Source organism: Grammomys surdaster, unplaced genomic scaffold (genome assembly GCF_004785775.1).
Source record: "Grammomys surdaster isolate TR1022 unplaced genomic scaffold, NIH_TR_1.0 437, whole genome shotgun sequence".
Lineage (NCBI taxonomy): Eukaryota > Metazoa > Chordata > Mammalia > Rodentia > Muridae > Grammomys > Grammomys surdaster.
This window is the reverse complement of record NW_021604856.1, coordinates 14,632-41,044: the sequence shown is the minus strand read 5'-3', so window position 1 is coordinate 41,044 and position 26,413 is coordinate 14,632. Positions and strand designations below refer to the sequence as shown.

The 26,413-nt window shown below is 47.8% G+C and overlaps 2 protein-coding genes across 3 annotated transcripts; one reads left to right on the top strand and one right to left on the bottom strand.

Annotated features, from left to right (window-relative positions):
- The first annotated feature begins 14,034 nt into the window (after positions 1–14,034).
- On the top strand, positions 14,035–18,694 carry Snx22 (sorting nexin 22). 2 transcript variants are annotated; one of them, XM_028781457.1, is made up of 7 exons: positions 14,035–14,155; positions 14,504–14,587; positions 14,950–15,054; positions 15,522–15,616; positions 15,932–15,964; positions 16,144–16,211; positions 16,517–18,694. In XM_028781457.1, exons 1-7 carry the CDS (start codon positions 14,081–14,083, stop codon positions 16,633–16,635), a joined length of 579 nt encoding a protein of 192 aa, XP_028637290.1. In that variant the 5' UTR covers positions 14,035–14,080; the 3' UTR covers positions 16,636–18,694. The 2 variants fall into 2 exon arrangements, with proteins under 2 accessions (XP_028637290.1, XP_028637291.1); XM_028781458.1 differs by lacking the exon at positions 15,932–15,964.
- On the bottom strand, positions 17,096–23,329 carry Ppib (peptidylprolyl isomerase B). Its single transcript, XM_028781456.1, has 5 exons — positions 23,096–23,329; positions 21,861–21,974; positions 20,552–20,645; positions 18,116–18,300; positions 17,096–17,430 (listed from the first exon to the last, which is right to left on the bottom strand). The coding sequence occupies exons 1-5, from the start codon at positions 23,228–23,230 to the stop codon at positions 17,308–17,310; spliced, it is 651 nt and encodes a 216-aa protein (XP_028637289.1). The 5' UTR covers positions 23,231–23,329; the 3' UTR covers positions 17,096–17,307.
- Between the last annotated feature and the right edge of the window lie 3,084 nt (positions 23,330–26,413).

Here is a 26,413-nt window from a genome sequence, read left to right as displayed (position 1 = left end):
GCTGGCCTTGAACTCCTGATCATCTGGCCTCAGCTTCCCAGGTACTGCAAGCCACATGCTTGGCTAATTTGTGGGTTTTTTTTAAAAAACCCAAATTAAGTCCACTCAACAAGAAAATTATGAACAAGTCTCATTTTGGTACCAACTTGTCCTTATATTTGAACATCAGAGACAGTGTCCCTGAAAGTCTTGCAATGACATCTTGTCCTGCTAGTATTAGGAGCAGCCACTAGACAAGTTTTTTGTTTTGTTTTCAAGACAGGGGTTTTCTTTGTTGTTCTGGCTGTAGTAGAACTTGCTCTGTAGTCCAGGCTGGCCTCGAACTCACAGAGATCTGCCTACCTCTGCCTCCTAAGTGCTGGAATTTAAAGGTGTGCACCACCACACCTGGCTTAAAAACTACTTTTGTTCAGTCTTGTGTGAGTCCCAACCACATGGGAGGCTGAGGCAGGAGAATCATTTGATCCTAAGACATGGGCATGGGTGTGGCTGAGACTATAGCTTAGTGGTAGAACACCTGGAGTACCTAAAGTCCTTGGCTTGATCCCATACAGTGCAAAACAACTCCACTTTCTGAGAAGCCACAGACAACCCCCTGCGGAGTGCTAGGGTGTAAGATGGGGGCACCTCCATTCCAGACCTGCAGATCTGCAGCAGCCACAGCCCCTCCTGGATTCTGTCTGTTGTCCTCAGTTCTTGTCCAATAGCTGTCTTCATAAACTACCCCAGTTACAAGGGTGTTTCTTTGTTCTGGGAACCCGATGGTGAGTACGGAGAGGGGGAGGAGCTGACTGGAAAGTCTATGTGGTGGAAGGTCCTGCAAGCATCCCAGAGTCTTAACTCAAGCACCATCATACCTGGGTGTGGGACTGTGTAAGGGTATCTTGGGTCATGGTTGAGCAGGTGTCTAGAACCCTGAGACTCTGTAGACTCTGTGTGTGATTCTGCGTGAGAACCGGCAGGAGTTTGGCGCCCCCCAGAACCCAGGATCCTGAAAAGCAGTCATGGTCTCCATAGAATTACATTGTTCAGTCACATAGGCCAGGCTATAGGCCTCAGGCCCTAGGGATTTACATACTAATGAAGACCAGAGGGCAGAGCAAATTAAACATGCCTCCCCCAGATCTTCCCCCTTTCTCTCTCCCTATATAACTCGTGACTGCCCTGAGTTCTGGGGGGTACGCCTAGATCCATCTATCATCCGCCATGACAATAAACCTTTTTGGAACCAAGGACTTCCTCGTGTTATTGGGGCCTGCCGCCGCCAAGGCCTCCAGGCCACTAGAACCATAGGATTCCTCCCCAATGTGGGACCCGCCACATTGTGGAAGCCCCTTCTAGGCCCCACCGCGTGGCCTCCAAAATTTTCCCCACACCTGGGCAGGGAGTGAGTTGCCCTTAGAAGTGACACTGTTGGCTCATATCCTAGGCTTTGCTTACATAAGACATGCTCACCAAAGGTACCTTCTTACCCCCACCCTTTCTAAAACCCACTCTCTTCCTTCCTCAAAGCCTGTCCTCACTTTATAAAAATGAAATTTAGACTAACTCTGTAGTTTAAAATGTCTTAGCAAAACTTTTTTTTAAAAGGTTACTCTAGACCGCTAGGCTTATACAGAGAAACCCTGTCTCAAAAAAACAAACAAACAAAAAAAAAACAAAAACAAAAAACGAAAAAACAAAACAAAACATCATAGGGGTTGGGGAGAAATGTGGAAAGGGGATTACATCTGAAATATAAATAAAATATCCAATAACAAAAATTTTAAAAACACTGTACAAACTTGAAAAGGCCCACAGTCTTATAAATTCAAACACTTTAAAAATTTGATCTCATCTCTTTAAAATATCTAGTCTCTTTTAAAATAAAAATTCTTTTTGAGGTCAGCCTGGTCTATATAGCAAGTTCCAGGACAGCCAAGACTGCACAGAGAAACCCTGTCTCAAAAAACAAAACAAAGCAAAGAAACAAAAGAAAACAAAAATCCAAAATCTTGTAATGTCCCAAAACTTCTCAACTATGGGCTCTTGTAAAATAATAATAAAAAAAAAGGTTACTCTAAAATCCAACATTCACACATAAAAATTATCTATTTGTTTGTTTGTTTGTTTGTGTACTTATTTATTTTGTTTTGTTTTGTTTTTGAGACAGGGTTTCTTTGTGCAACCTTGGCTAGCCTGAACTTATTCTGTAGACCAGGCTGGCCTTGAACTCACAGAGATCTGCCTATTTCTGACTCCTGAGTGCAATGTGCAATTAAAAGTATGTACACTGGTGTGCATGTGTGTGTATGTGCATGTGCATGTGTGTATGTGTGTGTGTGTGTATGTGCTCGCTCTCTCTCTCTCTCTCTCTCTCTCTCTCTCTCTCTCTCTCTCTCATACACACACAGCACAGTAATTTTTAAAAATCAAGCCTGGGATGTATGTAGCTCAGTGTAAAAGCTGCTTTTATTTGCTTGTTTACTGCCTCTGTCTGCTAACCTAGGCTTAGTCCTGGATACAGAAGCCTCTTGCCTCTATACAATCTAACCTAGGCTTAGAATGTTTTCAGTCTCTGAGACTTACAGCTGACTAAGCTCAGCCTTCTTAGCTCTTTCTGAACTCTGGCTGGCTGGTCAGCTCAGCTGTTCTGGCTCAAAACTCCTCTCCACATTGACTATCTTGCTGTATTCCTCTCTCTCTCTCTCCCCCTGCCCCCCCCCAACCCCCCACTCCTGTCTCTTAAGTGGCCTCTCTTCGCTCTCTGTTCTCCTGAGAGTTGGACATATCCTGTTCTGTCAAATCTTCCTCTGATTCCTCACTTTGTTGGCCTCTCAATTAGACATCACTTTCAAACACGATACTTCCTTCTACAAACTAAATCTACCTCCATTGTTTGGGATTAAAGGTGTATATTAAGTGTGTGTCTATATTCCAATCAGAGTAGCCATGTTGCTGGATTGAAATCCCTTTACAGATCATTTGGTAGAGTGCTCACATACACAGAGCCTTGGGTTTGATCCCAAGCACTGCCTATACCTAGACAAGATGGCATACAACCGTAATGCCAGTATTTCACGGGAAGTAGAGTCAGGACAAAAGTCCAAGGTTGGCTACACAGCTAGTTGGAGGCCAGATGGGAGAGCCTGTTGTTTGTTTATTTGTTTGTTTTTAAATTAAGTAGTTAAAGTAAAAATTATAAAATGTCTTTTAGCCAGGCATGATGGCACACGTCTTTAATCATAGAACGGGGGAAGTAGAGACATGTGGAAGCCAGCCTGATCTACAGGGAGAACTCCAGGACAGACAATGCTACATAGAAAGACACTGTCTCAAAAATAAAAAGAATTTATATTTATAAATTTATACTAATACACACATATCTATCTATATCTATATATGTCTATCTCTGTATTAAAGGCAATCAATAGGAACCGTGTTAATATGATAAGTAAGACACGCTGGTTCACACCAACCTCCAGGCTGGTTCACACCAACCTCTGTCTGACACTTCTGTGCACTACGGAGCAAATGAAGGAATCCTGATCTTGAAATAGTTGTATCTCAATGTACTGAAAGAAATAAAATATACTAGGATGAACCATATGAAGTTGCCAGTATCCCACTGGTTCAAGAAGTATAAAAACAGTAATTTTGTATAAATAAAAAAATTAATATTTATTCACTGTGTGCCAGGCCCATGCTAAACACTTCAGAAGCATGATGTCGTTTAACCCACGTACAGATCTGCAGATAAGGATTTGGGTTGGGGTTGGGGGTCAAAAATTACAGAGACGGGCTGGAGAGATGGCTCAGTGGTTAAGAGCACTGACTGCACTTCCAGTGGTCCTGAGTTCAATTCCCAGCAACCACATGGTGGCTCACAACCATCTGTAATGAGATCTGATGCCCTCTTCTGGTGTGCCTGAAGACAGCTACAGTGTATTCATATATAATAAATAAATAAATCTTTAAAAAAAAAAAATTACAGAGACAAGCAAAATTGGGATCTGCTGTAGGAGGCTAGACCGACCCACCCTTGCTCGCGTAATCCCATTGAGGCCCTCTGGGCCAGCATGCCTGCCTCCCCCAGAGAAGAATCCGGCCTCTGTGCCCAGTGGCGCCTGCCAGCTGCAGCCAGGAGCTGTTTGTTTTCTTAACGGGGGTTATCCAAACCTCCTGAGCGCCTCTCAGCTGCAGAAGCCCTGCCGGTGAAAAGGAGCTTTGTGTGATGATGGTGAAGGGTGAGATTCCCAGCCAAGGCCCGAGCTGAGCCAGCTCAAGCACCAGCATGGGGCGCTCCCTGAAGCAACCAGGTCCACCACAGGAGCAGCCTCATGTCGGAGTCTTCACACCAGCTCCTCCTGCCCAGGAGGAGCTTAGTCCTTGATCCTGCCTAGGAGCTATAAGCGGTGGAGTCCATGTCTGCATGCTGTAACTAGTGTGGAATGGTCCCAGGAAGCTGGTGTGGGAATCCAGAAACAGACAGGTGCCTGCCTTTAGGGTTCCGACCAACTGTTTCAAGGATCAGAACATGATCTGGAACTTTCTGTAAAGGCTAGCGTCAGGCTCCTCCAAGTCAGAAAACTGGAAGTGAGGTACTTGCTCTAGAATCTATTAATGGAGTATAAGATCCTAATGTAGCCAAGAAAAAGGGTTCATGAGATGGCTCTGCAGTGAAGGCACTTGCCACCAAGCCTGATGACCTGAGTTTGAGTCCCAGGGACCCGGCTGGTGGAAGGAGGGCATTCACACTGAGTGTGCATGTGCATATGTAAAAGTCACAAAACTTTCAGAAGCAGCCAAGCAGTAACTGCTTTGGCGTTGATATCATGGTATATATTGGGGTTGTTTTGGTTTGGTTTGGTTTGGTTTGGTTTGGTTTTTGGTTTTTCGAAACAGGGTTTCTCTGTGTAGTCCTGGCTGTCCTGGAACTCACTCTGTAGACCAGGCTGGCCTCGAACTCAGAAATCCGCCTGCCTCTGCCTCCCAAGTGCTGGGATTAAAGACGTGTGCCACCACTGCCCTGGTGGGTTTTTTGTTTGTTTGTTTGTTTGTCTTTGTTTTTGAAGAAAATAATTCACAGATTTGCAGTGTCTCTCCCAAAATATTGTAAATAATACCTCTGAGTCAAGAAGATTTGGGGGTGGGGATGGAGGGGTGCTGTTGTTGAGATGTGGGTCTTATGTAGCCAAGGCTGCCTTGAAACTCACTATGTAACCAAGGATAACTCTTGTCTGTACCTCTCAAGTGCTGGAACTGCAGATTTGTGCCACCACATCCACCATAAGCCTCTTGCTGTTTGACTGCACTCTTGTTCTGTGGAGCCCTGGGGACCTAGAGCAGAAGGTTACTACACAGTTTTACACCTCAGCTGCATTAACTCTCATTCTATAGTGAGGAAAACACACTGGTTTGGAAAAATACCTGGTAAATTAGTTCAGTGGATAAAGGCACTTGCTGCCAAGCCTGGTGATCTGAGAACAATTCCTGGGTCCTGTATCCCTACATCCCTGTATACCTGTGAACACCTGCATGGGATGGCACCTTTCCCCTACAGCAAACCAATAAAATGTTTGTTTGTTTGTTTGTTTGTTTGGTTGGTTGGTTGGTTGTTTTTTCGAGACAGGGTTTCTCTGTGTAGCCCTGGCTGTCCTGGAACTCACTCTGTAGACCAGGCTGGCCTCGAACTCAGAAATCCGCCGGCCTATGCCTCCCAAGTGCTGGGATTAAAGGCGTGGGCCACCACCGCCTGGCAAAATGTTTTTTTAAAAAGAGAAAGAATACTTGAAAATCAAGTAAGTGAATAAAATACACAACTCTGTGGGGGTGGGGTGGGGGGAGACTGAAGTGAAGGTGGAATGCACACACAGATACACACACAAGTACACGCATGCACATAAACATGCACATACATGTGTACAAACATGCATACACACATGTGCACACATGTACACACACATGAAAATTAAACACAAACAACCCAAGCAGTACATGGAGATGGACATATCTGTACCTGTGTTATCAGTGAAATCAAAGCCAGCCTAGGCTCCTCGCCCCTCAGCAAGCCACCAAATCTAGAAAGGTCATTCTCCATAGGTCCAAAGGAAGCTCCAAGTTCTCCAACCTCCAAAGGCAGTGCATGCATCCAGAAATGACAGTCTTGGCTCTGCTCAAGGTGGACTCTAGAAGGAATGTTTAGGAAAGCCTAGGTCAGCCTTTCTCACAAACCTGAGAAAACTGGTTTCTGTCTGCCAGAAAGAGCCACTTCCTTTGGCATATACCTATAGTTACATATCAAAGCCCAGGCTGACCTCTGCACACCTCAGTCAGAGGAGTCACGATAGCTCCTAGGCATCCCTCCTTCAAGACACCCCTTCATTTTCTACATAAGGACATGGTTTTCCTCTGTTCCCCAATTCTGTCTCCTGCTGTCCTTGCTTCTCTTGCAAACAGCCCTGGACACATCCAGTCTGCTTCCTTCCCTCTCTGCTCTGAATTCTTTCTGATGCTGCCTCTGGATGTTCTGTCTCTGTCTTTCTGTGCCTGTGCCTGTGCCTGTGCCTGTGCCTGTGCCTGTGCCTGTGCCTGTGCCTGTGCCTGTGCCTGTGCCTGTCTGTCTGTCTCTCCCATCTAAAATAAAAACCTTTCCCTTAACCATAGAACAGCCATCTTGGTGGTTTCTTTACTGCACCCTCAATTGTAATTCTCTCCCTACTCCCTGGAAGACACTCACTCCAGAGTGTCCTGCCCCACACCCAGGAAAGGACGGAGGAGTATGGTACCTCCGGAGGAATCTGAGCAGACAGGCCTCACTGGGTTTCTTCCTTTATCTACTAGAATTTCGACACACCTTTGATCTGATCTCACCTCCGTACAGCCATCTATCTATTCCTCCTGACACCTAAGCAGGAAGACAAGTGGTTTTTCTTTGCTTTGTAGGGCTGGAGAGTGAATCCAGGCTCTCATGCATGCTACGCCCTAAGCTAAGTCCCAGGCTTCCCACCCTCAAATGGTTTTCCCAAGATCTTCGGACCCTCACCTCTAAAGCATTTCATGTCACATAGAAGAGGTCATCAAATCCTCCAGAGTGTAAAAGTAACTTTTATTCTCCTGTCACTATTGTTGTCTCAGAGGCTCTGTCTGCTAACCTAGGCCTAGGCCTGAAAGCTTCTAGCCTCTGTACAATCTTATCTAGGCTTGGAATGTTTTCAGCCTCTGAGTCTTACTGCTGAATAAGCTCACCCTTTCTAATTCTTTCTGAGCCCTGGCTGGCTGGTTTGACTCAGCTGTTCTGGCTCAAACTCCTCTCCATGCTGACTGATTCATACTGGCTTCTTCCAGCTTTTGACTGAATTGCTCTGCTTGGCCTCAAACTGTCACTCTTCTGGCCCCTTCTCATCTGCTTGCTCACTCTGTCTTTACCTGTGTCTAGCTTGTGCTGTCTTCAATCTGTCTCTGTAAAACTCTCCTGGTAACGGGGCTGGAGAGATGGCTCAGAGGTCCTGAGTTCAATTCCCACATGGTGGCTCACAACCATCTGTAATGGGATCTGATGCCTTCTTCTGGTGTGTCTGAAGATAGTGACAGTGTATTCATATACAATAAATAAACAACAACAAAAACCTCTCCTGGTAAAACTGCCTCCTCCTCCCTCTCTGTTGTTTTACTCTCCCTCTCAACTCTACTGTACGGCTGTCTACAAACTACTGTAGTAGTACTGTACTGTCTGTCTCTCCCTTAAGTAGCTTCTCTCTTTTTTTTTTTTTTTTTTTTTTTTTTTTTTTTTTTTTTTTTTTTTTTTGAGACAGGGTTTCTCTGTGTAGCCCTGGCTGTCCTGGAACTCACTCGGTAGACCAGGCTGGCCTCGAACTCAGAAATCCGCCTGCCTCTGCCTCCCAAATGCTGGGATTAAAGGCATGCGCCACCACCGCCCGGCTTAAGTAGCTTCTCTTGCTTCTTCTTGTGAGAGTTGGGCATATCCTATTCTGTCAAATCTTTCTCTGATTCACCACTTTGTCTGCCCCTCAATTAAACATCACTTTCAAACATGGTGCTTCCGTCTACATACTAACTTTACCTTCATTATTTGGGGCTGAAGGTATATACTAAGGGCATGTCTATATTCTAGCCAGAGGGATTAAAGACATGTGCTAAGGGTCAAACCATACCATAACTAGAAACAGGTTCAAATATCCTGTAACACTGGAGCCGGAATTGTAGGTGGTTGTGAGCTGCCATGTGGGTGCTCAGAATTGAACCTGAGTTCTCTGGAAGCTTGGCCAGTGTTATTTACTATGCCATTTTTCCAGCTCTAATCTGTTTTTTGTTATAGGAATATCAACAAGACTCTTACAGGGTTTGTATTGCTGTGATGAAACATATCCAAAAGCATTTCCACCTCACCTCATCGTAAGGAAGTCAGGGCAGAAGCTGATGGAGAAGGGCTGCTCTGGGCTTGCTCCAGTGACCTCCATGCCTACTTTGTTATAGAACCCAGAACCACCTATGGGCAGCCCCACCCACAATGGGCTGTGCTCTGCCACATCAACCACTAATGAGGAAGATGCCTTACAGGTTTGCCTATAGCCTGCTTTGTTTGTTGGTTAGTTTTTTTTTTTTTTTTCTAAGACAGGGTTTCTCTGTGTATCCCTGGCTGCCCTGGAACTTACTCTGTAGACCAGGCTGGCTTCAAACTCAGAGATCTGCCTGCCTCTTCCTCTTGAGTGCTGGGATTAAAGGCATGCAACACTACTGCCTGGACAATATAACCTGATGTTTTGTTTTTGAGACAAGGTTTCTCTATGTAGCCCTGGCTGTCTTGTAACTCGTTTTGTAGACCAGGCTGGTTTTGAGCACAGAGATCCACCTACCTCTGCCATATAGCCTGATCTTACAGAGGCTTTTTCTTAATTTATACTCACTCCTCTCCTAAGTGTCGAATTTGTGTCAAGTTGACATAAAAACTAACCAAACAGTGGGTGAGGGACAGTGTCTCCCCCTCCCCCTCCTCCTATACTGGAGACACACAGCAATTACAGACTGGACTAAGTGCTTGACGTGATGTGGAAGGAATCCTCTTCGAGGAGGGTACAATAAGCTCACAAGTGGAGGGGTCAAGAGAAAGCGTGTTCCAGGTAAGAATGTGGAAGGTTAGAAAAACTGGAAGATTCCCGTGGCCAGGGTGATTGGAGGGAGTAGAAACGGGATAGGTGAGGGGAGTTGGGCTGAAGCCATCTTAACCTGTTAGGGAGAATGGGTCTCAATTCCACATGAAATGCTATGGGGAAGCAGGTACTCTGATAGCAGTTTGTATTGTGAGACAGAGAACAGGCCTTATACCCAGAGAGAGACTAGGAAACGGAGGCCAAGAGACAGAGGCCATTAGGATGATGCTCTGAACACTGGGGTCACTCTTGTGGGTAAAAGAGACTCAATGCTCCTTTGTTGAATTCACATACCAACATCCCCAAAGAGGAAATGAAACCCCAGCACTTCTCCTTGGAATGGGTCATTTCCCTTCCAGAGACCATACCTCCACCTCTACCTGGGAAGTTTCAGCTTCCTGGTTCCCTGGCCTTGGTACACTAAATTTGGAGAAGGAGAATGTAAGAGTCAAGTGTTGGTGAGGCTGTCCTCTGCAGACCAGCACTTCTGTACTAGCAAGAGAGAGGTCTCCGAACCTCAGCCCTAAGACAGAAGCTCTGCTTTTGGCCCTACCCCCAACCCCTCCTTCCAGGTATGAGCCTAATAAAGCCAACCTGCTCACCTTCCTCCACGGGGCCTCCCATGGTGTGAAGTTAGTGCTCGATTCCTTGCTGTACACAATAATTTTACCATAACTGAAGCTGCAGGTGTTTGCACAGCAGCGGGACAAAGGTGTCTGTTCATTTCTGCAGAAAAAATAAAATCTTGTTGGATATTTGATGCGGCAGGAGCATCGCATCACCACTTATCAGAGTTGGTGGGTATTTGGAGTTTAAAATCATTAATGGTGCCAGGTGGGGGTGGTGCACACCTTTAATCCCAGCACTCAGGAGGCAGAGGCAGGCAGACCTCTGAGTTTGAGACCAGCCTGGTCTACAGACGGAATTTCAAGACAGCCAGAGCTACCAAGAGAAACTTTGTCTCAAAAAAAAAAATCAACCAAACAACCAAACTACCAACCAAAGAAAAATAACAACACAAGAAAACTAAGGATGGGGAGTTAAAAGTTTAGTGGCTGAGAGCACTGGCTGTCCTTCCAAAGGACCTAGGTTCAATTCTCACACTCAGATGGCTACTTATGACTGTCTATAAGCACAGCTCTAAGGGATCTGAGACATATACATGCAAGCAAAACACCTATACACATAAACAAAGTCAACTTTTCAAAAAGTCAAGGATGTATGAACATAGATACACAGTACAAAGTGGCAGAAATGTGTTTAGAGCCATTTCAGAAACTGTTGGAAATTCTGTCCTAATCCTAAGCTAAAATGAATGAATTCAGTTTCTCCTTTTGAGACAAGGTTTCATTAAGTAACCCTAGCTGGATATACCTACCAGGTTGACCCATGTGAGAGGAAATTTCTTCCATCACAGGTAGCTAAATCTGTTGAGGGTCAATAGTCTATAAACCTCTCCAACTTTAAAACTTTTACACAAACTTTTTTTTTTCTTTTTGGTTTTTCGAGACAGGGTTTCTCTGTGTAGCCCTGGCTGTCCTGGAACTCACTCTGTAGACCAGGCTGGCCTCAGAAATCCACCTCTGCCTCCCAAGTGATGGGATTAAAGGCATGTGCCACCACTGCCCATCGAGAAAGGGTTTTGTTTTTTTTTATGTAGCCCTGGCTAGCCTGGAACTTCTTATCTAGACCAGGCTGGCTTCATACTTGCAGAGATCCACCTGCCTCTGCTTCTAGAAGAGGCCATGGAAGAAGACCACTTTCCAGCTTGCTGTCTAAAGGGCCTGTTTGTGTAGCCCTGGATGTCCTAGAATTCACTATATAGACCAAGCTAGCCTTGAGCTCATAGAGTTCTGCCTACCTCTACCTCCCAAATGCTGGGATTAAAGCTATTATGCTACTATGCCTGACTATCTGTCTGGGTTTTTTTTTTTGGGGGGGGGGGGTGTTGTTTGTTTGTTTGTTTTTATATTGTCTGCCTTATGACCACTGGTCCAGGGGTAGCACTATCCAGAGTAGGCTGGGCCCTCCTACATCAATCAGTAGTCAAGAAAATGCAGACAAGAACTCTGTTGGCAGCATTTTTTTCAACTAAGCTTCCTCTTCCCAGATGACTCTAGCTGTGTGAAATTGACAAAGAACAACTAGGGTGCAAACCTACATGCTGCCACATCCGAATGACATAAGAAAATACTGTCTTTGTGTTTTTGAAATCAAACCACTATGTTTTTATAAGAGCAGAAAACTTTGTACATTAAAAACACAGTAATCGAGCCGGGCAGTGGTGGCACACGCCTTTAATCCCAGCACTTGGGAGGCAGAGGCAGGCGGATTTCTGAGTTTGAGGCCAGCCTGGTCTACAGAGTGAGCTCCAGGACAGCCAGGCTGCACAGAGAAACCCTGTCTCGGAAAAAAAACAAAAACAAAACAAAAAAAAACACAGTAATCAAAAACAAACAAACAAACAAAAAAAAAACCACGAAGCTGGGCGGTGGTGGTGCACGCTTTTAATCCCAGCACTTGGAAGGCAGAGGCAGGTGGATTTCTGAGTTCGAAGCCAGCCTGGTCTACAGAGTGAGTTCCAGGACAGCCAGGGGCTACACAGAGAAACCCTGTCTCGGAAAAAAACAAAAACAAAAACAAAAACAAAAAACAGCAATTTGCCAGATAGTGGTGGCCTTTAGCCCCAGCACTTGGGAGGCAGAAGCAGGTGGACCTCTGAGTTTGAGGCCAGCCTGGTCTACAGAGAATGTTCCAGGACAGCCTGTAAAACAACAACAACAAATTAAGCAACCAAAAAATCTAATCTCAAAGTACAGCTGAGCCATTTCGGGTAATGCTAATTGGCAGTGCATACTGTGTCAGTGTGCACAGTACAAAGTGTGCATGTTGTGTGCTCACAGCTAAGGCCAAAGTGACACTTCAGGGTGCATGAGCTGAATGGACACGATCAAGGGCTGCCAGATACAAACACACTTTAGATTCATCACATGTTGGAGTTTAAATTAATTTTTAGTTGTTGCATATTCAGAAACTTTCTATTGTTGCCAAATTGTTAAGACACCCACATTCAGTTACACAAATGTATTAGCCAGGGAATATTAGGCTTGCTCTCTCTCCCCTCCCCCCCCCCCCCCCCCCCTCCCCTCCTCTCGTCTGCCCCCCCCTCTCCTCCCTCTCTCTCTCTCTCTCTCTCTCTCTCTCTCTCCCTCCCTTTCTCTTGGCCATTGAGCTACTGACTGGTAACACCTTACCTAGAGCTGAGTGAGGAGTGGGGGGTGAGGTAGAAATGAAAGCCATTTCTGTTTTTACACATGAAGTGATAGTTCTGTATTGAAATCTTTTTATTTATTTATTTATTTATTTTATTGATGAGTACATTGTAGCTGTCTTCAGACACACCAGAAGAGGGCATCCAATCTCATTACGGATGGTTGTGAGCCACCATGTGGTTGCTGGGATTTGAACTCAGGACCTCTGGACGAGCAGTCTGTGCTCTTAACCGCTGAGCCATCTCTCCAGCCCCCTGTATTGAAATCTTATTATAGCTGGGCAGGCACATGCCTTTAATCTCAGTACTTGGGAGGGAGAGGCAGGCTGATCTCTGAGTTAGAGGCCAGCCTGTTTTAGAGATGGAGTTTCAGGACACCAAGGGCTACAAAGAGAAAACTTGTCTACATATCCAGAAAACCAAATCCAAACCAAGCAATGAACCAACCAAAAATTCTACTACATTCTAAAGAAGACCAGCAGGGTAGACGAGCACAGCCATGACTTCCCACAGTTCCTCTTCTCTACACACTCTCTTGTACCTACTTTTTATTATCTGTCCGTCTCCACCCATCCATCCCAACAGAACAAGCCCAGAAGGAAGCCACTATTGAGTCCTGGCTGAGTTGCTCAAGCTGACTTTGAACTTCTGGTTTCAAACAATTCTCTTGCCTCAGCTTCATCATTCCGTGGAACCCCGGGCCCGTGCCATCCGGTTTCACTTAGTTTTTATACTTCACTCTTCCTTGTTTTACAGCTGTGCAGGAAGTCCACACGGTTCTTCATTTCCAGGCCATCAATGCTCAGCCTGGGCTTTTTTTTTCTTTTTTTGGTTTTTCGAGACAGGGTTTCTCTGTGTAGCCTTGGCTGTCCTGGAACTCACTCTGTAGACCAGGCTGGCCTCGAACTCAGAAATCCACCTGCCTCTGCCTCCCAAGTGCTGGGATTAAAGGCGTGTGCCACCACCGCCCGGCGAGCCTGGGCTTTTAAACTGCCTCTTCACCATACACTAGCTTGAAGCAAATTAGGCATGCTAACATAGGAAGGATAGATGGATGGACAGGTAGATGGATGGAATAAATGAATGGTCTCTAGGTACTCATCAAAGCTAGAATGGATCCCAGCCTCAACCTGGCACTGCCTCAGTTGGAGTCTTCAGGTGGTGTTACCGGAACCACATGAGACAGGGAAGGTTGGGGTGGCCAGGTTCTCTGAGAACAATGATGATCCTAAGCAAAAGCCCAGGCCTGGACCCCACTGTGACTTCGTCTGGCACCTTAGCATCCAGGGCACTCAACAAAGACCAGGAGAAATTTTAGAAAGACCAGAAAAAAATTTAGCTCAGCTGCCTACCTGGCAGGCAGTGGACGCTAGGAAAATGTTTGACAAATGGATGACCCCGCTGGGGGTTCCTTCCCTTGCCAACCGGCCCACGGATTTATCTTCTCGCCTCAGGACTTTAGTGGGCCAGGGAACACCCTGGGCGTGGAGAGGGCGGGGTCCCGGATCAGAGGGTGGAGCCTGGAGCTGAAAATCCAGAGAGTGAGGCGGGGCTTGGAGCCCGAGGGCGGGTCGTCCACTTAGGGCTGCCTGGCTGCTCCCAGGAGTTCGGGTGTCCTAGCGCTCGATCCGGGAGAGGCTGTGGCTGGGTCGGGGCGCGGATGCTGGAAGTTCATATCCCTTCGGTGGGGCCCGAGGCCGAAGGGCCCAGGCAGAGTCCAGAGAAAGGACACATGGTGAGCAAATGGACGAAGAGTGCGTGTGGGGATCTACCGAATATCCTCGCGACCGGCGCAAAAGGGACCCAGAATTCAGGGCTAGGACATTCGTTGCAAAGGTTCGGGGTTACTTGGCTTTGCCAGTCCCTTGGACAATTGACTGGGCTCTTGAGGGGTCTCGTGGAGCAGAGGGGAGGGCCCGTCATCCTTTTCTTTCAGGTGTGTGTGGGGTTCGGAAGGGGTGTCCCTGATGGTGGCACGCCAAGTCGGCTTTGTGCCTTTCAAACACCAGACATTGGGCGCGTCTCGCGGCGCGGGTCCTACTGCATCCTTTGGACCCGCCGCCCACACTCCTCCGCCCGCCAGGTGTTCCAAGTGGAGGTGCTGTACAGCGGACGCAGACACACCGTGCCGCGGCGCTACAGCGAGTTCCACGCTCTACACAAGCGGGTGAGATGTCGCGGACTACCCACCGATCTGGCTCCAGGCCAGGCCCCTGGGTGGCATGAGAAAGAGCTCTGATCCCAGCTTCTGGTTGGCCCCCCTCATTACTGTTCCAGCCCCCGGGAGGGTGCAGATCATAGGCGACTAACTCAGGACTGCAGGGCCCCTCACTGGCTAGAGCCCAGCTCAGACTGACCTTGTCCATGTGCGCCCTTTCCACTCTCTGGCTTGTCACTTCTGTCCCAACCACCTCTTGCCAGCTGTCCCAGGTCGAAGCTTAAAGACATAGAGGACTGGAGAAAGTCCTCGGCTAGGTGCAGTGGGCTTGAGAGCTTTGCTGGAATCTCACCTCGTTAACCGATGCACAGATCAAGAAACGGTACAAAGTGCCTGACTTTCCTTCGAAACGCCTGCCCAACTGGAGGACCAGAGGATTGGAACAGCGCCGGCAGGGCTTGGAGACCTATATCCAGGTGTGCACGGGGCACACTTGGTTGCCCCTAGCCTGAGGGATCAGGCGAGAGCCAGTTAGGGATGTGGACGTGTGTCGGGGCCCACAACTTGGGGGGGGGGGGTTTGTTACTCAGCATCTCAGGCTCTGTTTTTCCAAATGAGTACAAACTTTTCTATCTGGGTTAAAGTTTTGAGTAATCCAACAAGTAGATTCTTCACCCCTAGGGTAAGATCCTGTGTTTTCTTCATGAGGTGTGTGGGGATTCATTCCTCTAACAGTGATAGCTCTTATTTGACTAGCCTTCCTACATCATGGGACCAGTCTTTTGCAGTCCATTCCTTAGAATGGAGTTTGATCTGATAATACTTGTTTCCACTGCCTTGAAATTCTTAATTATTCTGGAACAAATGTCTTCAAAAGTTTTGCAACGGGTTTTGCAATTAGTAGCTGGATCTGATTGCAGACGTTCTCTGTCTTCTTCTCTAGGGCATCCTGTACCTGAATCAGGATGTACCCAAGGAGTTACTGGAATTCTTGAGACTTAGACACTTCCCTACAGACTCCAAAGCCAGCAGCTGGAGGTAAGGCTAGCCCTGCTTGGGTAGCAAAGGTCCTCAGCCAAAAAGGAACCCTGAAGGACAAGCTTTTTTTTTTTTTCATTTTTGAATGTACTGGACCCTGGCCTGGTTCTGATACACCGCTTCCCTTATCACCTTTCTTGACTTGGAGCAGGGGCCGTTTTTTTGGTGGACAGCTTCGGTTACTCTGTCTCGCCTCCACCTCCGGAACTGGGCTTGGTACAAAATAGAAGCAACAGTCCCCTGGGCTATTGTCTCCACCCCCTCCTCACCTCCCCTGGGTATCCTCAAGCAACTTAGTGTTTCTCTTCTTTTCAGCACCCTGGGGGAATTCCTGCCTAGTGACACCAGGCAAGTCAAAGTCCTGCCCTAAAGGCCTGCTGACCCCTGGTGGTTACGTGCTAGGAGGCAGACCAGCAGAGCCTGTTAGCTAGTTCCTTCTTTTTCCTTTGTGGGTCCCTGCTGATTTTGGTCCTCAGTGTCCATGGGTCTTTGTCCTCTTCTCTCACCGTTCACAACTCTTCACACAGCTCACAGCTGCAGCACCGGCCAGCCATTGGCTTCTGTGTGGATCCGTACATTTACACCCCGTCACCAGGTGAGCCGTCTCGCGTCCCATCTGTACCTCCCTCCTACTGTCCCTCTGGGGTTGCCACCTGCTGCTCCTGTAACTGGCAGCTTGCATTGTAACTTCATAGAAACTAGTGCAGTACAGTTGGTTCACCAGGTCTCTGTTCCCCTGGGGCCTGTCTTCAAAAGCTAGTAAGAATCGGTGTGGAAGAGGGAAAGCCAACAGTGCCTCATCCTGGGTAGACAAGCTGAGCCTGTGGGCAGCTCAGAGTGCTGCAAACTCAAGGCCAGGCATACCAGACGCTAGCTCCTTCTTCACTTTGTCTCCCACAGAACCTCTCCCAGAAGTGGTGGTGGACGGTGTGCTCCAGGGTCTCTATGGCTTCAGCATCAGCCCGGGCCCAGCCCAGCCAGAGGGTAACGGTCACCCTGCTCTATCACCGATGCCCTGACCAGCCCAGGCTTTGGGCCACCTTTCTGGACAGTTATATGCCTCAGTCCTAGGAGTTCCATATAGGAAGCTGGGTCTTCCTTTGGACTGGGCTCTGTTGTGCAGTCCCCACTCAAAGCTCTGAACTTGGTTTGCACTGACAGCTGTAGCTGGTAGAACTCAAGAACTCAGGGGTCATGGCAAAGTCAAGATAAAGAAAAGTGTTTGGTAGTTTCAGAGGTTGGCTGAGAGAAGATTCGGGTGTATTTTCTAGCCCAGCCTAACAGGTTAAAGCAGCTTAGGATGAGGCACAGGCGCTAGCTAGACAACCTGACTGGTGACCAGCGGGAAGGACGCACTAGTACAGGCTTAGGTGGGAACCCAGGGAAGGAGCATGCATCCATCAGCACAGAAGAGTCCCACACTGGGACAAAACTCAGGACAGGTGCTATATACACCCCTAAACAGAGCCCACACCTAAGTTATAAAAAAAACCCACGTCTTTATTGATCAGCATCGGTAGAGTTTTATATAAAAATCAGGCCTGTGGAATGTGAGGGGTGTGGCCACCCCATCAGACGGAAGCACTGGGGCCAGAGCGGCACAGAACCTGGTGACTGGCTACCTTCACCTGTGAGGGTGTCCACGGGACCGCACAGAGGGATCCGCTTAGAGAGATGAGGTCCGAGGCCCTCTACTCCTTGGCAATGGCGAAGGGTTTCTCCACTTCAATCTTGCCGCAGTCTGCAATGATCACATCCTTCAGGGGCTTGTCCCGGCTGTCTGTCTTGGTGCTCTCCACCTTCCGTACCACATCCTAGAGAAGAAAGGCAGGAGAGGAGAGGTTGGGTGGGGGACAAGAGGCACATTGCTGGGAGAGAGCCCCAGTGAGGGATGAACACACAAGCCAAAGGATTCAAAAGCTCAGGCACTGAGGTGAACTGAGCCAGGGTGAGCACAGAACACGATGTTGGATAGCTGGTCCAACACTGCTCACATGTGAGTCTGAATCCCTGACTCAATGAGTGACCAGGGGAGCTTGACAAGGTCTTCTGAATGGGTTGTCCAGGGCCTAGAAGGACTTAGAACCTGGGCGCATGGGGATGCAGGCTAAGTATCATGTATTTTTTCTCCTGATTGTGGTGCTAGGGATTAACCTAGGGCCCCAAGCATTCTAGGTTAAGCACTCTCATGGAGCCAGCCACACGGACACTCTCAAATGTGGTCTCAGGTTGTCCAGCCTAGCCTTTGACTCCTGAGTTCAAGTGACCCTCTTGCCTCAGCCTCCTGAAAGGAACAGGAATGTGCAAGGCACCCAGTCAGGCTGTTTATTCTTGACACTTTGCCACCCCATGCCAGGTTAGGAGGAACCGGTGCTGGTCTGTCTGTATTTGTGGCTTGGGAGCCTTTGGGGAAAAGATTTTCTGCTTGAAGCCCTTGCCTGTTCCAGCTGGATCCTTAGTAAAGACTACCAAGGCTTAACCCTCGACTTCTAAACTTACCATGCCCTCTAGAACTTTGCCGAAAACCACATGCTTGCCGTCTAGCCAGGAGGTCTTCACTGTAGTTATGAAGAACTGCGAGCCGTTGGTGTCCTTGCCTGCATTGGCCATGCTCACCCAGCCAGGCCCGTAGTGCTTCAGCTTGAAGTTCTCATCTGGGAAGCGCTCACCATAGATGCTCTTTCCTGGGAAGAGACAGCAGGGCAGGGAGGTGGGCTGACCCAAAACAGGCAGGTGCTTGGGCGAGCGAGGATCTATACAGGCTTGAGTGGCAGCCTTCCAAGAACAGCCTTCCTATCTTCTACCCGAGCTAAGACCACCTGGGGTATGAGGCCAGGCTGAAAGAGATGCCTTGCCACATGCAGGATGCTGGGAGCATGGGGGTGCGTGGATGTAGAATCCTTTAGAAAAGGGCTGCTGTAGTCAACCAGACTACCTTTCCAGGGTTACAAGATGGGTGCAGCTGCAATGGGGGTTGGTTTGGAGAGGAAAAATAGGAAGTAGTAGGCTCCTATTTGTTTTTTACGAGCCAAGAGCCTCTTACCAAGGAACATAAAATAAAAGATGCTCATGAATGTTTGTCATTGTGTGGGGTACGGATCCAGGGCCATGACCGTGAGCATAGAGCCTCATACCCTTTCCAAAATCTTGGTTGCAAAGTTGGTTTCCCCGTTACCCACCAATAGACTATGGGGCCTGAGAAACACTCACACAGAAGCAGCCATCCTCTCAGGCTGGTGAGATGGCCTGACATACAAGGCAACTTGCTGCCAAAGAGGAAAACTGACTCCTGGGAGTTGTTCTTTGACTTTACCATGCATGCGATGGCATGTGCTAGCCAACCCCATACACACTTCCCGGCACGCAGGAGGCAGATCTCTAGGAGTTCCAGGCCAGTGACACACAGTGACTAACTTCCTTTGCTCTCAGCTCACCAGTGCTCATCCCACAGCGACTCAGGATGCCTCAGGTCAGGGACTGCCCTGGCCAGAGACTGACCAGGGAGATGTAGGTGACTGTGTAGCCTCTGGGGAGGCAGAGAACCAAGACTAGACCAGTTGGGGTGAGGTGGCCTGTTTCCTGCAATGGCTCCGGGCTGGACACTGACTGCCGACACTTCCTACTTGACTTCCATCTGTGGAAATCTTAAGTCGACTATGGGACTGCAACTGTCCATTCCAAAAAACCCACGCTATATCCTGAGTTTCATTCTCACCCTCACGACACAAGGATCTCCAAGTCACACACACACACAAAATTGAAATTTGTATTTTAACCTTTACGATGGTAAACACAAATTACACTTAATCTATCACAGAACTTCCAGTCATCTGCCTTGCAAATGGTTAAGCTTCATGCCTACCAATTTGTTTTGTTGTGGTTTTTTTTTTTTCTTCTTCTTCTTCTTTCTGAGATAGCTTCTGTTTAGCCCTGGCTGTCCTAGAACTCACTTTGCAGACCAGTCTGGGCTCATCTGTCTATACCACTGCATGCACCACCACACTGGCTTTTTTTAAAGTTTAAGTGTATGGGTGTTTTGTATACACGTATGTTTGTGTACCATACATATGCCTGGGGAGACCGGAAGAGGGTGTCAGATTCCCTGGAACTGGAATTACAAACAGTTGTGAGTCAACACGTGGGAATGGAGCCCAGGATTCCTATCCCCTGCAAGTACTCTCAACCCGAGTCCTACCCCCTGCAAGTACTCTCAACCCGAGTCATTTCTCTAGCCCCTGGTGTGCTAAAATTGGCCGGGCCAGCTGTGAAGTGACCCTGGAACCTCCTGTCTTTTTTGTTTTGTTTTGTTTTGGAGACAGGATTTCTCTATATAGCCCTGGCTGTCCTGGAGCTCACTCTGTAGACCAGGCTGGCCTCAAACTCAGAAATCCACCTGCCTCTGCCTCCCAAGTGCTCGGATTAAAGGCGTGCGCCACCACTGCCTGGCCGGAACCTCCTGTCTTAACCTGAGTGCACAGGTTACAGGCACACACCACCACTGGCCTTGAGTTCTCCACCCTTACTTATTTCTAGTTTGTGTGTGTGTGCAAATGTGCATGGGTGCACATGATCATGCCACAGTAGCAGTCAGAGGACACTTTGCAGAAGTCAGTTCTCTTTTTCCAATGTTTGAGACCCAGGAAACAATGTCAGGTCATGAGCCTCGGCATCAAGTATTTTACCCACCTTTCTGGCCCTTTAAATGTATATGTATGTGTGTGACACAAGCAACAGGTTGTGCGGTACAAGCTATAGACTTGTATTAATGGAAGAGAGTACACGTATACCTGACCCCCACCTTCCTCTCCTTTGCACTGGGTCCCCCTTTCAAAGAAGGGTACAGCTAATCTCAATGCAGGAGAGAGACGATGCCTGGCCACTCTACCTTGAACACTACAATGTCAAGACTCCTCTGCTCAGAGGACCTGAAGTTACCTCCTGTGCCATCACCCCTGGTGAAGTCTCCACCCTGGATCATGAAGTCCTTGATGACACGATGGAATTTGCTGTTTTTGTAGCCAAATCCTTTCTGGAAAGAGAGAAGACAGGAACAGAGAATGAAATCAAAGAGGCCTGGAGAACCTCGCCCACAGCTCTTTCTGGTATAGATGCAGCATCTAATGTACTAAGGGACCAGCCATTGCAGGTCAACACCAAGCATACAGATCTGGGAAAAAAACGGATCTCTAGCCTCTGACTTTCTACAGTTCCTAAGTGATGTAACCCAGGCCATGAAATGCTGTTTCCCCCATTCTGTTCTCATAAGAACAAATTCGAAGTCTGGGGATATATCTCAGGTAGCAGTGCTTCTCCTAGCAGGAACACAGTCCTGGGTTCTACCCTAAGCACTGTATAAGTTGAGCATGGTGTTGTGTGCCTGTGACCCCAGCACTCAGGAGGCAGAAGCAGGCACAATCAGAAGCTCAAAATCACCCCTGGCTACAATCAGGTTCAAGGTCAGCCAGGGGGCTACATAAAACTGTCTCAGAAAAACCAAAATAAATACAAACTTCATTAAACAGAATGTATGTCTCCTTAAAATTCCTTGCCATATTCTTCCATCAAGTCCCTTGGACCCTTTTTTCTTTTTAAAAAATTTATAACTCAGAGCTTTATGTGTAGTGGCATAAGCCTTTAATCCTAGCAATTGGGAGTCAGGTAGGTTCAAGACCAGTCTGGTCTACAGATGGAGTTCCAGGATAGCCAGGGTTAACCAACCTCCTCCCCCCCAAAAAAATCTCTCATTCCAAAACTAGTCAAATCACGTGGTCTAAGAACATTCAAATAAGAACTCAAATAAAATCAGATGTTAAAGATTACTCTTTAAACATTACAGCAAACAGCACCATGTTTGCCTATGTTCTCTCCAACATAAAACCACATTAACACTTCAGCAGCCACCAAACCATTTGGCACAGATAACTGTGACGCTGCCAGTTTTAGCTCTTTGGCTTATTACTAGCTGACTAGCTGTAGGAAGCAGCAGGGGTTGGAAGAACCAGCCCAATCTCCGAGTAGTGCCAAACTGTGGGCAACTGAGGCTCTGAGTAAGTCACTGCAGCTCCAGGGCCTTCTCCAAAATTAAAAACTGGACCCTTTTATTCCTGTTTAATATACAAAAATATCTGGTCCTCAGGGAAGCCAGTTAGTGAAGTCTGGCTACCGCTACAAATGGGCCACACTCTGAAGTCCCAGCTGTTTCCATCTCTGTGTAGGGCTGCCTACCTTTATACCAGCCACTTACCTCTCCTGTAGCCAAGGCTACAAAATTATCCACTGTTTTTGGAACAGTCTTTCCGAAGAGTCCAAAGACCACTCGTCCTACGGGTTCATCTCCAATTTGGAAATCAAAGAATACCTAAGAAAAGTGAACAGTCCAAGCTTAGCCTTTTACAGGGGCCTTGGCAGGGAAGGGCGGGGCCTGAGGAATTACCCCATGAGAGAGAACAAAGCCTAAATCGGTGGCTGAGTCTGCTTTTGATGGAGGCAAAATCCTTGTACAAATCCAACGAACAGGCTGGAGAAATGGCTCGGCTATGAAGAACATCTGCTGCTTCTCCAGACCAAACACTTTCTGTTCCCAGCACCTAGATGGCGGCTACAACCATCTGTACACTTTGGAAAGCTCTAGATGTCTCCAACCCCAGTACTGGGGAGTGATGAAATGGCAGGCCACGGCAGGCAGGCAAGAGGTCCACTACCGAGCTAATAACCCCAGTAATTAATCTTGCTAAACTGTAATCCACCCCAAGTATCTGGGAGTACATATATGCCACAGAAGCTGGGTTGCTTCATTATCCTTCACCCCAAGAAATGATTACAGACTGGCCATATGGCCTAGGGAAAAATTCGGTTGTGGCCAAGCCTGAAGACCTGAGACTCACATGATGGAAGTAGAGAATCGACTCCTGCAAATTGTCCTCTGACCTCCACAGTTGCACTGTGGTACCTCTGAGTCCCTCTCTCTACTAAGTAAATAATGTAACATTTTTTAAAAGTTTTCGTTCTCAGACTACAGAATAGCAATTTGTGCTCTTTCAATGCCTCCAGTTGATAGAAACAGACTTTAAAAGAGAGAAATACACAAGGAGATCTCTGTGCTTGCAATTTTTAACTATATTTACTGTGTGTGCTACAAAACACACTAAACTGGAGTGACCATAGTAAAAGAAGATTCTGCAATCCTGATCCATCACCATTTCCCGACAATGCAGGGTATGTGCAAAGGGACCGTCCTGAGGATGTCCCTGCTGACCGAAGCTGGGCATCCTGGGTCAGGGCGGGGGGCTAGGGAAGTCTGGGTTATTCTCTAGTTTGAGTAGGTGGGGTGAGTCTGGCTTCAGAGATCAAAGTCAACCCAAGGAAACGCTGAACAAGAACAAGGACGCTCAGGTCGGAACTACTGGGCCAGACCCGCTCCAGCTTGAGCCGGACCGAAGGCGGCGGAAGGCAGGCCTTGCCGGTGAGGGGAGCCCAGACCTTGACTGTGACTTTAGGTCCCTTCTTCTTATCGTTGGCCACGGAGGGTCCTGGCAGCAAAAGGAAGACGACGGAGCCCACGATGAGGGCGGCAGCAAAGAGCACCTTCATATTGCGCTCCGAGAGGCGCAGCATCCACCGGCAGCAGCAAGAGCGGTCGCGACTGCCCGGACCGGAAAAGGGTGTGGACGCGCAGCGTGCGCGTCGCCGCCCAGGCGCGGGGTGGACCCGGGACCGCGGGCGGTCTCGCAGCGCCAGGAGCGCGCCACGTTCTCCCTGCGCGGCAACGCCGAGTGGTAGGCGCCGCCGCGGGCGGGGCTGCGGGTGGCTGCCACGTTACAGCCCTCTGATTGGGCATGTCAAGGCGGGGCGCGGAAGGCGGCGTTGGGATTGGTCTCAGAAAGAAAGACTACGCACCCCAGCATGCCTTGCGGCCCGACCTGCCCACCCAACTTTTAGACGGCTGTCACGCCCTGTAAAGGCCAGTCGCTACCAAATTTGGAGGTGGTCTTCAAAAAGGGCTGGACACACTTAAACCTTAGCGCTAGGAGTTGAACTTAGCGATTGAGCGTTACAGCATACCCCTTCTATATCTTCTATAATATTTACCTTGCTTGGGAACCGGGAATAGTGGCTTACACCTGTCATCCCAGCACTGGGCAGGGTGAAGTAGGAGGATAACGGATTCGAGATCAGCCAGCCGGGGCTACAGAGTGACTCCTAGTTCTTCTTTGGCTAGAGTGAGACCTTGTCGTCGAGGGGTGAAGAGATGGCTCAGGGTGTTAATGCTTTTGCTCCGCAATGATGAGGACCTGAGTTTGGATCCAACTCTAAAAGCAGATCATGGACGTACTTTATGACCCTAATGCTGGTGCTCGAGGAGTGCTGGACATAGACAGGGCAGTCTGGTAGACAGACTTGCGTGCTGCCAAACTAGTTCTTAGATTGAGGGAGAGATCATGTCTCAAAAAGAAAGTAGAGAATAAGAGCCGTACATCTGACGTCTAACCTCCGAACACATGTGCATGTACACTCTCTTCCCCAATGCGCGCGCGTGCGCGCACACACACACACACACACACACACTTGCTTCCATTTTTAGTTTTTACCACTTTACTATTCATCTTTCTCTCGGAATCCTGTGCTTACCTGCTGTGTGAGCCTATGAGACTATGCATTCTGTTGGATACTTTGGTATTTATCGTTTCCTTCTTACAATGTGTCATTATATGTGAGTGGATAGACGTTCAGTGGCCTGCATATGAAGGGAGTTTATTCTCTTCTTACATCACAAGGGGTCTGAGGGTTGAACTCCTGTCCTCAGGGTAGGAGTCAGCCAACTCTACTGAACTTGGTCTTTAAGCAGATCCCCTAGCCTTTCTCCAGGGCTCCGTGCCGGGTGGCTTTACATTAACACAGAAGTGGAAAATGACATATAGAAAGGTCTGAGGCGGACTGACTTTTCTTGTTCATAGCCATGGATGTTTCCATGGGCTGTGTTAGGTTGTAACACACACTTGGTGTTGTAACACTGTGTTAGGTTGTAACACACACTTGGTGCTACTCCGTTCTACGATGCACACACTTTGGCATTTGGAGCCTCACTTGCACCATGCTGGTTTCAGTGAGATGTACCCTATAGACTTGGGCATTTGAATGCTTGATGTCCAGTTGAGTCACTGTTGGGGCAGGCTTAGAAGGTGTGGCCTTGTTGGAGGAAGCTCATCCCTCAGTTGGATATGAGTTTTCAAAGCCCTGCACTATGCCCAGTCAGTGTTCTGCTACCTGCTTCAGGTTCTGGATATGAACTCTCAGCTGTTCCGCTGCTGCCATGCAAGAATAAAACTCAGTTCAACATGACTTAGCCAGGCCGATTCAAACTTCTGAGGTCTTGACACCAACCAGTTTAGGTTTTTCATACTTAAAGAGTAAAACTGATGGGGTGGGAGGGGGGGAGTTTCCTCGTGACAGTCATCACAGCAAAGCTTAGGTGTGCCTGCAGTGGAACTTCCTTGCAAAGCACACGTCCTTTGCAGAGCACCTGTGACCTCTTCCACAAGAACAGGCTCTACTGACTGACAAGCAATGCTCAGAACAAGGGCCCAGGGAACAAGGGTTTCTAATAAGCGTGAAAGCAAACTCTTTGCAAAATACATAGGACCTCTTTCAAAAGAATGGGTTATACTGACTAACAGTGCCCATGAATCTGAGGGATTCTGGGTGAGGGCTGGCTTCACAGAATAGCAAAAGATCGCTAGGTTGTTTCTTCCTTTGAAGAAAAAAAAAACTGTGTGTTTAAAATTTCGGTTTATCTGATTTTGTCTGTAAGTAGGTGGACTTCTTGCCCTTTACACGTTTTTATAGTTTAAAACTATGTAACTTGGTCTGTGTATGGTGTGCATTTGAATAATGGATGGCCAACTATATTCCCTAATATTTCCTCTTTTAAAACTTTTATTGTTTCCGAGGGGGTGGTGGGGGATGGGGTAAGGGGACAACATAGGAAATGTAAATAAATCATCCAATAAAAATAAAAAATAATAAAAAAAAACTTTTATTGTGCCGGGCAGTGGTGGCACATGCCTTTAGTCCCAGCACTTGGGAGGCAGAGGCAGGTGGATTTCTGAGTTCGAGGCCAACCTGGTCTACAGAGTGAGTTCCAGGACAGCCAGGGCTACACAGAGAAACCCTGTCTCAAAAAAACAAAACAAAACAACAACAACAAAAACCAACCAAAGAAAAAAAGAACCCAAAACAAAACCCTTTTATTGTATTTTTACTTTGTTTTTAAATTTTTAAAAATTTAAAAGTAATTATTTTCATTTTAGGTTCAATAGTGTTTTTGTCTGTGATGTATTTATAAAAAGATAAAGAGAGGGGGGATATATTTGGTGAATGTGGGGGAGGGGGAAGGGAGTGCCTCTGGGGACCCATGCTGAGGGATCCCTTCCCGCTACACGGTATAGTATAGAATAGAATTAATTAAGGGCACGGGGAAGAAGGGAGTTAAAAGGGAAGTAGAGGCAGAGAAAGGTGGGGGGAGGAGGGTAAGGGAAGGGAGGGGAGAAGTAGAGGAGGAGGCCAGCCATGAGAACGTGGAAGGGCGGGAGGAAGGGAAGGGGGAGAGGAGGGGAAGGGAAAGCAAGAGCCAGGTAACCGTGGTGTGGAGCTTAGACAGAATGCTTACCAGCCTGGAACTAGAGTAACAGACAGTTGTGAGCACTCAGGTGCTGGGACTAGAGTAACAGACAGTTGTGAGCACTCAGGTGCTGGGAATTGAACCCGGCTCCTCTGGAAGAACAGCCGGGGCTCTTTAAC

Excerpts from the sequence above, each read along its gene's own strand:
- Snx22 (XM_028781457.1), top strand. The coding sequence starts at position 14,081 with ATGCTGGAAGTTCATATCCCTTCGGTGGGGCCCGAGGCCGAAGGGCCC. Across the intron at positions 14,156-14,503 it reads GTCCAGAGAAAGGACACATG|GTGTTCCAAGTGGAGGTGCT; the intron begins GTGAGCAAATGG and ends TCCGCCCGCCAG. Across the intron at positions 16,212-16,516 it reads CATTTACACCCCGTCACCAG|AACCTCTCCCAGAAGTGGTG; the intron begins GTGAGCCGTCTC and ends TGTCTCCCACAG.
- Ppib (XM_028781456.1), bottom strand. The coding sequence starts at position 23,230 with ATGCTGCGCCTCTCGGAGCGCAATATGAAGGTGCTCTTTGCTGCCGCC. Across the intron at positions 21,975-23,095 it reads GACCTAAAGTCACAGTCAAG|GTATTCTTTGATTTCCAAAT; the intron begins GTCTGGGCTCCC and ends CACTTTTCTTAG. Across the intron at positions 20,646-21,860 it reads TAGCCTTGGCTACAGGAGAG|AAAGGATTTGGCTACAAAAA; the intron begins GTAAGTGGCTGG and ends CTCTCTTTCCAG.